This window comes from Psammomys obesus, unplaced genomic scaffold (assembly GCF_907164565.1).
Source record: "Psammomys obesus unplaced genomic scaffold, mPsaObe1.curated_primary_1811, whole genome shotgun sequence".
NCBI classification, from domain to species: Eukaryota; Metazoa; Chordata; class Mammalia; order Rodentia; family Muridae; genus Psammomys; species Psammomys obesus.
The window spans coordinates 25664337-25677577 of record NW_026592890.1 but is presented as its reverse complement, the minus strand read 5'-3'; the positions used below and the strand labels follow the sequence as shown (position 1 = coordinate 25677577).

The window sequence follows — 13241 nt, the reverse complement described above, 5'->3', positions numbered from 1 at the left end:
TCAGATATAAATGGTGTACAAATTTGTATCATTAAAATTTCAAAGGACTCAGCCTTTATGCTTGGTGTAGTATTCATGCTTTGTGAAGTTTATGGTTCAAATACGGGAGAAATGTATGGTTGGTGGTGAGAGGATGAAAAACAAATGATCTGTCCATTTTACTTAATGAAGCATTTAAAATTCAAAAACTATAACTTCATCGGTGTTAATTAAAAAATGGATTATACCATCAGAATTTTTAACAGTAATTTTTTAGTTAAAAATAATAAAGCATTTTCAACTATGTAATGTTTGAAAACACATACACAAAAAAACCTATCAGTATGTTGTCAAATTGACGCATCATGGTAAAATAAGAAAATAACATTTTACTAAACTTATAAACCAAGGCAGTAAAATTTTAACTACTATGGGTGAAACTTTTATGTGCAAAATCATGTACTTAAAAGGCAATGATATGATTTTGAAGAGACTTTACTTTTTATTTGTAGGAATTATATTCAGAGTATGTTTTCATTAAAAAATATTCAAATTAAAACTTTGATTCTGTAAAGATAAAAATAAATATACATACTGTCTCTTAATGCTGGGTTCCACACCTGTGGAGTCGGCAATGCATGGAAATCCATGTGCACTCAGCAGCTATGCACACTGTACTCGGTGTTGTAGCATGGCACTGCACAGAGGTTTTACAAATACAAATTTTACTTAAAGAATTGTTTCACATGCTTTGTTGTCTATAGGATATGAGAGCCATCCTCATAGACACCAAGGGACAAGTGTGCATGCTATAGAGAAAGCGGAAGAGAATACCATGTGTCCTTCAGTTCATTTATTTTACAAAATTTGTACGTGATTTAAGAAAGAAAGATTGATTTTGTTAAAATAATGAGTAGCCCCTTATTCTAATATGGAATAGACCAAATCAAATTTTACCTTTAGTCTTAATTCTTAATTCTTTTTATTGTTTTCATTTTTTGACATAATTTACTAAAAGCTTGTTTTCTAGGAGTCTTGATGCAACCTGCATTTTTTTTTTTAGATGACAAAATTGAAAACAGATTTGCAGCAGAAAGAGATGACTATGGATCAGATACAATGAGTGAGATAAATATTGTTGGCAGAATTACACTAAACCTTTGGAGAATCATGAGAAATGAGGTATTTTATCTAAAATGTTTAGATGTAAGATTAGACCAATATAATAGTTTACTCATTACAGAGTAAATTATAAATTCTCTGTTTTGTGATTTTTGTTATATGCAAATTAAGTTGCAAAATACTTTATAAAATGGCAAAATAAAAAAATAAACCTTTATTGCTTTCTATTTATGTCTAACTTAACAACCTGAAAATTGAGTATCATTGTACATACCTGTAATCTCAGAACTTGGAAAGGTAAGACAGGAAGCTCTTAAATCCATGGCTAGCCTGGGCTGTATAATGAGACCCTTAGAAATGATAGTCTACAACTATAATAAAATATTGTGGTATTTGTGTTCAGTATTATATAATTTCATCATTAAGAAAAATCTAGTCTACCTGGGTGTGGTGGTGCATGTCTGTGATCCTAGCACTCTGGGAGGCAGAGGCAGGAGGATCTCTGTGAGTTCAAGGCCAGCCTTGACAGAGAAATCCTTTCTTGAAAAACCAAAGAAAAGAAAATCTAATCTAGGCTTAGGAAGAAAACTCTCATGATAAATACATCTAAATACTGGGCCATACTGGAGAGAAAATATTCAAAAATAGTTAATGGGAGCATCCAATTGGATGGGCTTTTAGGTTAAATGATTTCAAGAAACTGTCCCATTAATTTTCAATCCTTTAAGAAATAGTTATTTTACATACAATAAAAGTAAGCTTGTAGGGTTTACTAGTGATAGTTACACTTTGAAGTTGTTTTCTCTAAGTGAAATACAAGATTCCTACTGTAAGTTGGTTGTTTTTAGATTTTGGACTTTGGGTAATAACTAAAATGTTTAGATGAAAATTCACTCTCCAATGGCATTTTCTGTTTGAAACTGCTGTTTCATTATACACTTTCTTTTTTTCCTTGCTATTGACTTTTTGGCTCTTGTGGATTTATATGTGCTAATCATGCCAGATGAAGCAATGGATTCTTTTTATAAATGTAGGAGCCTCAGTTTTCTTCCTGTTTCTTCTTTGTGCCATGAGTCAGAAGTTATGCTCACATTTAGTCTAATTTGAAACTGTGCATTAATGAATCTGCTTGAGAACAATTTTGAGTGCAGTTATATGGTCTGTGAGGACTTGTGTATGCACATGTCTATGGAAGCCAGAGGTCAACCTTGTGTATCATTTCTCAGGAAACATCCGTCTTGTATCTTGAAACAGGGTCTCTCATTGGTCTGTAGCTTCCTCAGTCCCCAGCACTTGGATAACAAGCTGTGCTACCACAAGTGACCTTTTTACATGAGTTCTGGGGATTCAACTCAGATCCTCATGAAGCCCTTGACCAATTAAGCCATCTCCCCATCACTTTTGAATAGTTTAATTATTACTGGCAATCTGACAGTTCCCATAAAATCCTGAATAATAGCAATTCTGGAATATCAAGACTTTGGACCAGAGCTGGTTCTGAGTATTTATTTCATACCAAAACACTAAAATTATGTTTTCTGGAATTGTTTCGTTCTAAAGTTTCTTTTTTAATCTTTGTGTCTTTTATCTGTTTTTCTTATGGTGCCTGGCAATTTGCAATTTCTGTGATTCTTATAAACATAAAATTTCTGCTGTTCCAACTGGACTTTGAGTCCTTAATGATAAACCCACTGCCTCCTAAATAATTTTTATGAGAGATATATTAGCTACCTAAAGGAATATATGACTTTTACCCTGAAAACTGGTTACATTTATAGACCTTCTAAACCATCAACTTAGTTTAGGCTTCAGATTTTGTCACATGGCTTGTCACTACAGAGAACAGAGTATTAAACTTGACCATCTAGATCTTTGTTTCCTCTAAGAACCTCGTTTGCCTATATGTTAACACTGTTTTCTGGTCATTTGTTCCCCACATGGTCCCTCCCATTAGCTTCATCTCTTTCCTTATTGTCTGCACTGTGAGAAAGCCATTTATATTTCTTCCCTACACCACTAATTCAGTCTGTAGTACATGTGTTTTACTCAGTGCTTTCAAGGTGGGCTTTATTCTGCTCTTACCATTGTCTTGGCAATCCTTCCTCCTTTAAACTTGTTGGGTTTTTACCTCAACTCTATTGCCTTTTCTACCTTTTAGAGCCATTCAGAGAGACAGGGAAAGAGAGGGTATGGGTATGTACTTAATACTGATTTGTGCCATTGTTCTGGGGTAACAGAAATCTTTTTTTTTTATCATTTATTACAATTTATTCAGTTTGTATCCAGGCTGTGTCCCCCTCCCTCATCTCTTCCCAATCCCACCCTTTCTCCCTCTTCTCCCCCTATGCCCCTCCCCTAGTCCACTGATAGGTGAGGTCTTCTCCCTTTCTATTTGACCTTAGCCTATCAGGTCTCATCAGGACTGACTCTATTGTCTTCTTCTGTGACCTAGTAAGGCTGCTTCCCCATCAGGAGGAGGTGATCAGAGAGCCTGTCACAGAATTCATGCCAGAGAAAGCCCCTGTTCCCCTTATTAGGGAACCCACTTGGAAACTGAGTCTATGGGCTACATCTGAACTGGGGTTTTAGGTCCTCTCCATGCATTGTCCTTGGTTGGGTTATCTATCAGTCTCTGCAGGACCCTCAGGGCTCAGTTTTTGTACATACTCATAAGTGGATATTAGCCATATAATATAGGATAAACATACTAAAATCTATAGTCCTAAAGAAGCTAAACAAGAAGGAAGACCCTAGGGAAGATGCTCAATCCTCATTCAGAAGGACAAATGCCATAGACATTGGAAGCAGGAGAAAACAGGGAACGGGACAGGAGCCTACCACAGAGGGCCTCTGAAAGACTCTACTGATGGAGGTATCGAAGCGGAGGCTGAGACTCTGGGCAAACTTTGGGCAGAATGCAGGGATCTTATGAAAGAAGGGGGAGATAGACCTGGAGGGCACAGGAGCTCTACAAGGAGACCAACAGAACCAATAACAGAAATCTTAAGTAGAAGAGATGAGTTTGGATCACTGTACTGAGATGAGCTTGACATTAAATCCCTATTTTATACTTCTGCATTGTAGATTTGAAAAATTTTTTATGTCCAGTAAACTATGCATATTTTTAATTAATTATGATTCACTTGTAACTGATAATCTTTACAATTAGCTTTCATATTCTCTATGAAAAGTTCTAAGTGGAATTAGGACTTTATAAAACTAAATGAGCGGGGGTTGACTGAAAAACAACAAATGTTCTACATTAAATTATAATTCTGCCTTACTTTGTTTTTTGTTTTTTTTTAGGTTGCTCTGACTAACTACACTTTTGAAAATGTGAGCTTTCATGTTCTCCATCAGCGTTTCCCCCTTTTTACCTTTCGAGTCTTGTCAGACTGGTTTGATAACAAGACAGATCTCTACAGGTAATGTTTTCCTACTCTCGAGAGGCTACCGTATCTTTTTTTTTTTTTTCCCCAAATCAGCATTAGGGGCTGGAGAAATAGCAGTTATAGGCACTGGCTGCTCTCCCAGAGGACCCAGGTTCAATTTCCAGCAATCGTGTGGCAGTGCACAAATGTCTGTAACTCCAGTTCCAGGGCATCCAGTGCCCTCTTCTGGCATCTGCAGCTACCAGACACACATATATGGTACACAGCCACATGTGCCAGGAAAGCACATGCACATGTTAAATAATACGTTAATTTTTAAAATAAAATTAAAAGTCAGTATTATTGAGCTTTATATTATATACAATAAAACACACACATTTAAAGAATGTTGTTCTGTGATTTTAAGTATATGCATTCACACTGTAACCAGTACCCTATCATGATAAGAACAATAACTACAAGAGAATACTCTTCAACAAATTTGATTTGCAGTCTACCCAAAACCTAACTATTCACTTAAATACTAATTAGATTTTTATCAGCCAGTCACTTTTGCTAGTTGTAGAACTTTATATAAAAGAAAATATTGGTAGTCTGTTGCTTTTTGCTTTGATGAAACTCAATATAATTTTTTTAACTTGAAACTGTTGTGAGATTCCAGTGCATGTTGTTCACTTTTGCTATTCAGTAATTCTCAGTTATATGAAATGCACAGCAGTTTATTCATTCAACTCTTAATAGACACCACTATGGGTTGTAGCTACTATGAATAAAACTATTATAAATAGGTATGTACACTAGTCTATGTGAGCATATATTTTCATTTCTGTAGTTGATGGATTTCTGGGCCATATGGTTGGTTAGTGTGTTACCATTATCTGTTTCCTGTGGTAGTTCATCTTCTGCAAGTCTGCAGGAACTAAATTATCCCAACGGTTACTTACCAAAAACAGAAAATACTTTTGACTGTAAAATACTTTTACAGTAAACAGTAAGTTTACTGTTTCATTCTGCGGTGGTTGAGATTTGCTTTGTTTTGTGTTTTTTAACTACTATAAAGATATTGACTCTCTTTCCTTCTGACCTTCATTGTTTCTGATAAGTCAACAATCATTTAGTTTTTTAATTTGTCCAATTCATTTTATTTCTTTTCTTTTTTTTAAAGATGGGATCTCTGTATATAGACGAGGGTAGCCTTGAACCCTAATGTAGCCCAAGATGACCTCAGATTTGGGACTCTCCTCTCTCAGTCCCTCAAGGGCTAGGGTTATAGTTGTACAAACTGCACCTAGCTCATTTTACTCAGTATAAGATACAAAGTGGATTTGAGGGAGTTATTTTCCCTGGTCCAGCCTTAGTCTTTGGAAGTTCTTCTGTTCTGGGGCATAGGGATGAGCTTTCTCAGCATCCTATTCTTAACACAGTGGGAAAAACATGTGCTTTGTATAATTTCTAAGTCCAGACAGGTTTTCTGCCTGTCGCCAGTGACCTCTGCTTCTTCCTTAGCATCTGAGCTCCTTTGCTTAAGTTCTGTGATGGGAGGTATTCTGCCCCTTTCTTGGGAGCTGTTGTTCATTATTCAGTGCCAGGTCTGTGTAGGGGAGTGGCAGATACCAGGCTATAGGTGTCTCCTAAACACCTCTAACTTGATAGCACTTAGACTCCAGAAGAAGGAAAAAGGCAAGAGTCCAGTATGTAAAACTGAGTGCATTTTGGCTAATTAAAATATAAGGTGAACTGGTAGAAAAGATAGGAAAGGTAGAGCTTTTATAAATAACTCTTTGTGTGAGAGAACAATTTTATTGAAAATAGATTAAAAAAATACAGCATATTCTGATTGTGGTTTTCCTCTTCCTCAGTTCCTCTCAGACCCTCCCAGTTCCCCACCTATCCAGATCCACACCATTTGTCTCTCTTATGGTCTCTATTCATCTTCCATTCCCTTTTGAGGAACCTCAGGGGAGTGAAGTAAAACTACAGTGAAGACTAGCTTTGGTATCAAGTCTTTACAGAGAAGTTAGGCTATAGCTCAGTGCTAGAGTTCAGAGAAAAAGTAATACATAAACTGAAAAATAACATTTATATTCAACTTAACATTAAAAACTATTTGATGATTTGTTTAGGTATTGGTATAGTGCTCTAAATTCATGTCTTACCACCTCTAGTTAGGTATTATCCAGGATAAATACCTTTTTGCCAAGTGAAATAGAGAACTGGGCATGGGTTAGCAAAACTCAAGAAAAATTTTGAAACTAATTATCTTTATAACACCTTATAAGTACTATTTTAAATTTTATGTATTATTACTGAGTTTTACTCCTGAAAATTTTTCTGACATTTAACTCTTTTGTATACTTTATTTAAAGGTTCATTTTGTGACTCTCTCCCTCAGTACCCTCACTTTACCTGTAATCATGAATGGATTCTTTTTTGACAGATGGAAAATGGTTGATCATTATGTTAGCCGTGTTCGTGGAAATCTCCAAATGTTAGAACAGCTGGACCTAATTGGAAAAACCAGTGAAATGGCCAGACTTTTTGGCATCCAGTTTTTACATGTACTAACAAGAGGTTCACAGGTAGAAATTTTTTTTTGTACACATTAAAGCTTTTTGTAAGTGAGATACTTACTTTTGACCTGTTTGAAATGTTTAGGTTTTTTTAAACTTTGTACCTGTTATCAGTACTTGAGTAATTGAACCTTGGAGTATCATTAAATGACACCCTCTTTTCTTTGCAGTATCGCGTGGAGTCAATGATGTTGCGTATTGCTAAACCAATGAACTATATCCCTGTGTCACCTAGTGTTCAGCAGAGATCCCAGATGAGAGCCCCACAGTGTGTTCCCCTCATTATGGAACCTGAATCTCGTTTCTATAGCAACTCTGTTCTTGTTTTGGACTTCCAGTCACTATATCCTTCAATTGTGATTGCGTATAACTACTGTTTTTCCACTTGCCTTGGCCATGTAGAGAATTTGGGAAAGTAAGATTTCTTTTTACATTTACCATCGTGTTATTGTGCTTTATATGTATCAAGAATATAGACATTATATGTTTCTGTATTTTACACTGTCCTTAAGAATAAGATGAATTGGGTTATAGCATAGCTAACCCCTTGCTGCAGTTTTACTAATTGACATGAACCGTGATATGATTAATTCAATTTTGGAGATGGATGGCTCACGTAAAGAGGATCATGAGTAGAGACAGAAATCCTTGTATCTCTCTGAATTTTTTGTTTGTTTGATTGGTTTGGTTTGTTCTTTGGTTTGTTTTGTTTTGTTTAAGAAAAGGTTTCTCTGTGTAGCCTTGGCTGTCCTGGACTTTGTAGACCAGGCTGGCCTTGAACTCAGAGATCCACCTGCCTCCTGCCTCCCTTTGTACTAGGATTACAGGCATGAGCCACTGTGCCCAGCTTGCATCTATCTGTTTTATTCTTCATGAACATCAGGGGTCTTCTTTAGAATGAGAATTATTGTTATTAATTCAGCTTCCAGTGTAATACTTTGAAAATAATGATTTAATTCCAGTTGTCATTTCCTCTTGACTTAGAAAATGCTATGATTTTTCAGAAGATGGAATTAACTCTTACAGTTTGTTAATTCGTGTAAGTTCAATGAGAATAACATTTAAATTGGCAAAGGAGTGGATGTTTTTCTTAGGTGACAAGAAACACAGAATCTTCTTTTAAATAATTTTGTGTACATGAGACCATGTAATTGTGATCTAAGCTGGTACTCATTTTCATAGGGAACACTTATGGAAACTGTATCTTTAATGTTATCTTTTATTAGGAGGGAAATTTGGAATTTATATTGAATTTTTCTTGAGGGGGCTTAATATAACATTATATATTGAGTTGAAATTTTGTATGTTAGTGTATATTTAGACATAAAGTGTAAAGTACTGCCATTTAAAAAATGCTTCTTTTGCTGGTTGGGCAGTGGTGGTACACACCTCTAAGCCCAGCACTTAGGAGGCAGAGGCAGGTGGATCTCTGAGTTCAAGGCCAAGCCTTATCGGTAGAGTGAGTTCCAGGACAGCCAGGCTATACAGAGAAACCCTGTTTCAAAAAAAGGAAAGAAAAGAAAAAGAAAGGCTTCTTATAAATTGTGCATATATGAAGAATTTTTGTTAATGAACTAAGTAAGCATATTAGTAGTTAACATGAATTCATGTTTACATGTCTAAAAAAGAAGTTATGATGAAATCAGAAAGGTGCCTGGAAGCTCTATCTATCATGTGAGAAAGTCTCTGCCTGATGTTCTCTTTCTTGACAGATGTGATGAGTTCAAGTTTGGCTGTGCGTCTCTGAGAGTGCCTCCAGACTTACTTTACCAGATTAGGCATGATGTCACAGTGTCCCCCAACGGAGTAGCTTTTGTAAAGGTAATACTCTCCTGTAATGAAAGGAACATCTGTGGATTACCTTTAAAAACAAATAGTGGTGTAGGTATTACTGGTGCATAAGGCTATACTGCTTGAAGACTTTTATTTAAAAAATAAAAAACAAAATCTTTTGAGGAAACCATTTTGAAGAAAAATAACCATCTTGCTTTGATTGAATTTAGATTTAAAATATTTTAATTGCTACATTTTAACTAATGAAATATTGGAAGAAATAAATGTACATCTATAGCATTACTAGAAACTGGCAGATAGACCTAGCAACTTGGTAGTTAAAAGATGTTACCTGCGAAAATTTTAATTGTTTTAATGTGTACATCCCACAAATGTTTTACATTATTTAAATTAAATTGATACCATCTTAGACATAATGATACTCTAATGTATTTAATTATTACATTCTTAAAGAAGACATTCAAACTAACAACAAGGTCTCTTTATTCTCTGCATGCTTTCTCCTCAAGAAAGACTGAAGAAAGCTTTCTAATTGAATAAAGGAAACATATTTCAGAGGTTATATTACCTCATACACCAGCTTCATTTCTTTGCTATTTCCCTAGAAGTGAGTTGATGTATACCATAGTTATGAACAGTGTTTGATGGTAGACCCCACCAACCCTCCAATTCATTCTGGTGTACTTATCAAAAATATTCTCTACCAATTAAGAGATGATACTAAACTTTAATATTTAAATGTGAAGAAAAATTTTATCAGTAAGTTTATGGTTTACCAATAAGTTCCTTTTTTAGAAATTTTTGGAATGGACTATTTTCAGATTTTGATGTAGCTAAAGTTGGAGATATTAGAGTTGATTTTTTTTTTTGTCTCCCCATGTTTAAAAAAAAATCCATTTTCAAATAACATTTCTGAATATTTGGTCATGATCCTTTCTACATTATGTCTTAAAACATTATGCCTCACTGAGAAAGAAATCGGGAAAGCAATCGTTTTCTTAACAAAGAGATGGAACCCTGGGGATAGCCTAACCAAAGAAGTGAAGGAAGGACCTCAACAATAAGAACCTTCAAAACAGTGAGTGGGACATGGTGTCACACACCTTTAATCACAGCGCTGAGCAGGCAGACACAGACAGATCTCTGCCAGTTCAGTCTATATAGCAAGTTCCAGGCCAGCCAGAGCTACATTTTGAGACCCCACCTAAAAAAGAAAGATTATAAAACACTGAAGAAAGAAATAGAAGAATAAGAAGACAGGAAAACTTCACTGTATGAGAGAATATTGTTTAAATGACATCAAAATTGAGCTACATATTTAATGCAGTCTCTAAGAAAATTCCAATGACCGTCACAAAACTGGAGAGAAGAAAAAAAAAAAAAAAAACTAAAATCATGGAAACACAAATGATAGCAAAGACCAAAAGCCAATCCTAAGCAAAAAGAGTAATGATGGAGAGGAGACTTCATATTACCTAATTTCAAATATACTTCAAAGCCAAAGTAACAAAAACTTGGTAGTGTAGTATTAGCATAAAACAAATTGTATACCAATGGGATAAAGTAGGGAACCTAGAAATAAGCCTGTGTGTCTAAGCCATCTTATTCTTGAAAGAAATTCCAAAGTACCAAAAATATACATGGGAAAAAAGTCACTTCAACAAGCAGTGTTAGGAAACCTGATTGTTGAAATGTGGAAGACGAAACTGTGTCCCTCAACCTTTTTTTTTTCCAATGTAGAAATCACCCAAAGAGCTAGAGATATAGCTCAGTGGCTAAAAGCACTTAACTGTTACTTGATTCCAACGCCTAGACCCATATGTAGTTTACCTCTGCTTGCAACTCCAGTTCCAAGTGATCTGATGCCCTTTTCTAGGCTCTGTGGGCACCAACTACATACATTGTGTTCAGACAGACATGCAGTCCAAACACTTATTCACATAAAATAAAGATACATCCACCATCAAATTAAAGTCACCTTTAAATGAATTAAAGACCTAAAACTTTGAAACTGCTACAGAAACAAGTCAGAGAAAAACTTCTAGAAATTGGTACAAGTATCAGTTTCCTGAGTTGGACTCAAAATTCAAATCAACAAATGGAATTACATAAAATTTAAAAGCTTCTTACAGCAAAGTAAACTATTAAGACTCATCACAAAGATACAGCCTATGGAGTGGAAGAAACCGCGACAGGATTAGTATCCAAAACACAAAAAGGACTCAGAAATCTAATGACAGATGAACACATAATCCAATCAATAAATAAGTCTATGATCACAAGGAAATACCAGTGGCTGAAGAAACAATGAAAAGGTGCGGAGTCTCAGCCATCAGGAAACTGAACTGAGACTCCTCAGTCAAGGCGACTGTGATCCAGAAAACAACAGAGGCCAACAAGTGTGAGGAGTGAGGAGCCCTTATTATACACAGCTAGATAGCAAAGGAAATTATGACTGCTGTAGAAAATGCTGTGAAGGCCCCTTTCAAACTGAAATACCACTGCTGTGTAATCCAGCATCACTTCTGAGTACACAGCAGAAAGAAAGTCAGCATACAAAAGAGACACCTGCATACCTGTTTATTGCTACACTGCTTACAAAAGCTGAGTCATAGAATCAGCCTGGGTACCCTTCCTGTTTATCAACAGATGCGTTGATTTAAAAAAAAAAAAAAAAGTGCTATGTACCTGCATAGAGTAGTTAATTTGACCATAGTGAAGACTAAAATCATGTCATTGGCTGGGAAATTGATGGGAACTGAAAATCAACATATTAAGTAAAATAACCCGAACGCAGAAAGACAAATATCACTTTTTCTCTTACACATGGAGAACAGGGGCTTGGAGGAGAGTACCTTAAACAGGCAAAGGCAAAGGGAAGGAAAGTATGAGAGCGAACAATAAAAAGGGTTTATAATAACTGCCATGATATATAAGTATAAAAGTTCTCACAATTAATGTGCACTGGTGATTACAACTTTTTAAATGACAGAACAAAAAGAGAAAGTTAAATCTGCTTTAAAAGGTACACCAAATGAATTAGAGGCAAGACTATATTTTCCTTGTCACATGTCTGGGTTATTTGCTTAAGCTCCCCTTAATATAATTTTAAAAACCTGATTTATATTTTGACCTAATATGTAAAACTTAATGAAAATAAATTTTTTTAATCCTTGAAAGTGTGATTATCCTGTATCTGAGGTTTTAATTGTTCAGTTTGACATGCATTATTTTGCACGTGTCTGTGAATCATCAGTTAATACTGTTTTGTGGTTTTCATTCCTACCCGAGTTCTCATAAATCCTCCCTACTATTGATTAATACAAATGATTTTTTTTTTTTTTTGGCAACAACAAATGTTATCACCTCATTATTCATCCCCTCTTCCAGATTGCTAATAAATATAGGCCGGAGGGGATGGCTTAGTGTCTAAGCATCAGATTTGAAATACCTAGAGTCCCTGGAACTGCAGGTTTGAATGTCAGCAGAGTCAACCCAGCTCATCCTTCTTCCAAGGTAGATAAATGGAGTTCCATGCAGAGCGCTGTGTGGGGTCATTAGGGTGAGAGCTTTAAAAACTGAGGTTGTTTTTGAGTGATAAAAGGCCCATGTGTCTTTCTGGAAGGATGGGGGTGTCAATCAAATTTGGACAGCATTTCCCTCTGATTTGCTGTATGGCTATCTATGTACTAGTTGACCTCCTGCCTCCTGGACTTCTCAGAGCTCACATAAAAGTGCTGTATTTGAGTTTTAAACAGCACAGGAACCTTGTAGAAGAAAAACTGTCTTCAAAAAGAACTAAACTATGATGATTGTGTGTTACAGCTGCTGGTCCTGTGGCTCTTCTGTTAGTAGCATGTTTCAATTTACGACAGTTGGCCCTTGTTGTACTTGTTTCCTTCTTAGTTACCGAAATCTATATGCATGCATATGTGACTGAGGAATTTTATACATTCTTTTTTTCTCTCCTTTATGAAAGCCTTCAGTACGAAAGGGTGTTCTACCAAGAATGCTGGAAGAAATTTTGAAGACTAGATTCATGGTGAAGCAGTCAATGAAGGCATACAAGCAAGACAGAGCCCTGTCACGAATGCTCAATGCACGTCAGCTAGGACTAAAGCTGATAGCAAATGTCACATTTGGCTACACAGCTGCTAATTTCTCTGGGAGAATGCCGTGCATTGAGGTAACACATTTAATAAGAGACTATTTATTAACGTATTTTCCTTTGTTTTTAAACTTTAGACTTTAGAGTTTTGTTTCTGTAACATACTAGTTTTTCTTAAATTGGGTCTGTAAGCATGCATCTTCCTGAGTGCGAATTTTCTCTAAAAATTCTGTTCCCTTATTGCAATACTAGTTTTTAAATTATATGCATAGTTTT

At 35.6% G+C, this 13241-nt stretch overlaps 1 protein-coding gene across 5 annotated transcripts in view; it reads left to right on the top strand.

The window, feature by feature from the left end:
- The window catches only part of Rev3l (REV3 like, DNA directed polymerase zeta catalytic subunit), a 135692-nt gene that overhangs the window by 103842 nt on the left and 18609 nt on the right, over positions 1–13241 (top strand). For 4 of the 5 annotated variants that reach the window (XM_055615881.1, XM_055615880.1, XM_055615883.1 and 1 more), the window contains exons 20-25: positions 1043–1161; positions 4408–4526; positions 6931–7072; positions 7234–7478; positions 8776–8884; positions 12837–13043. In XM_055615881.1, the coding sequence (XP_055471856.1) occupies positions 1043–1161; positions 4408–4526; positions 6931–7072; positions 7234–7478; positions 8776–8884; positions 12837–13043 (941 nt within the window). Of the gene's footprint in view, positions 1–1042; positions 1162–4407; positions 4527–6930; positions 7073–7233; positions 7479–8775; positions 8885–12247; positions 12386–12836; positions 13044–13241 lie in introns of those variants that run through there. The other variant, XM_055615884.1, reaches the window with a different exon arrangement.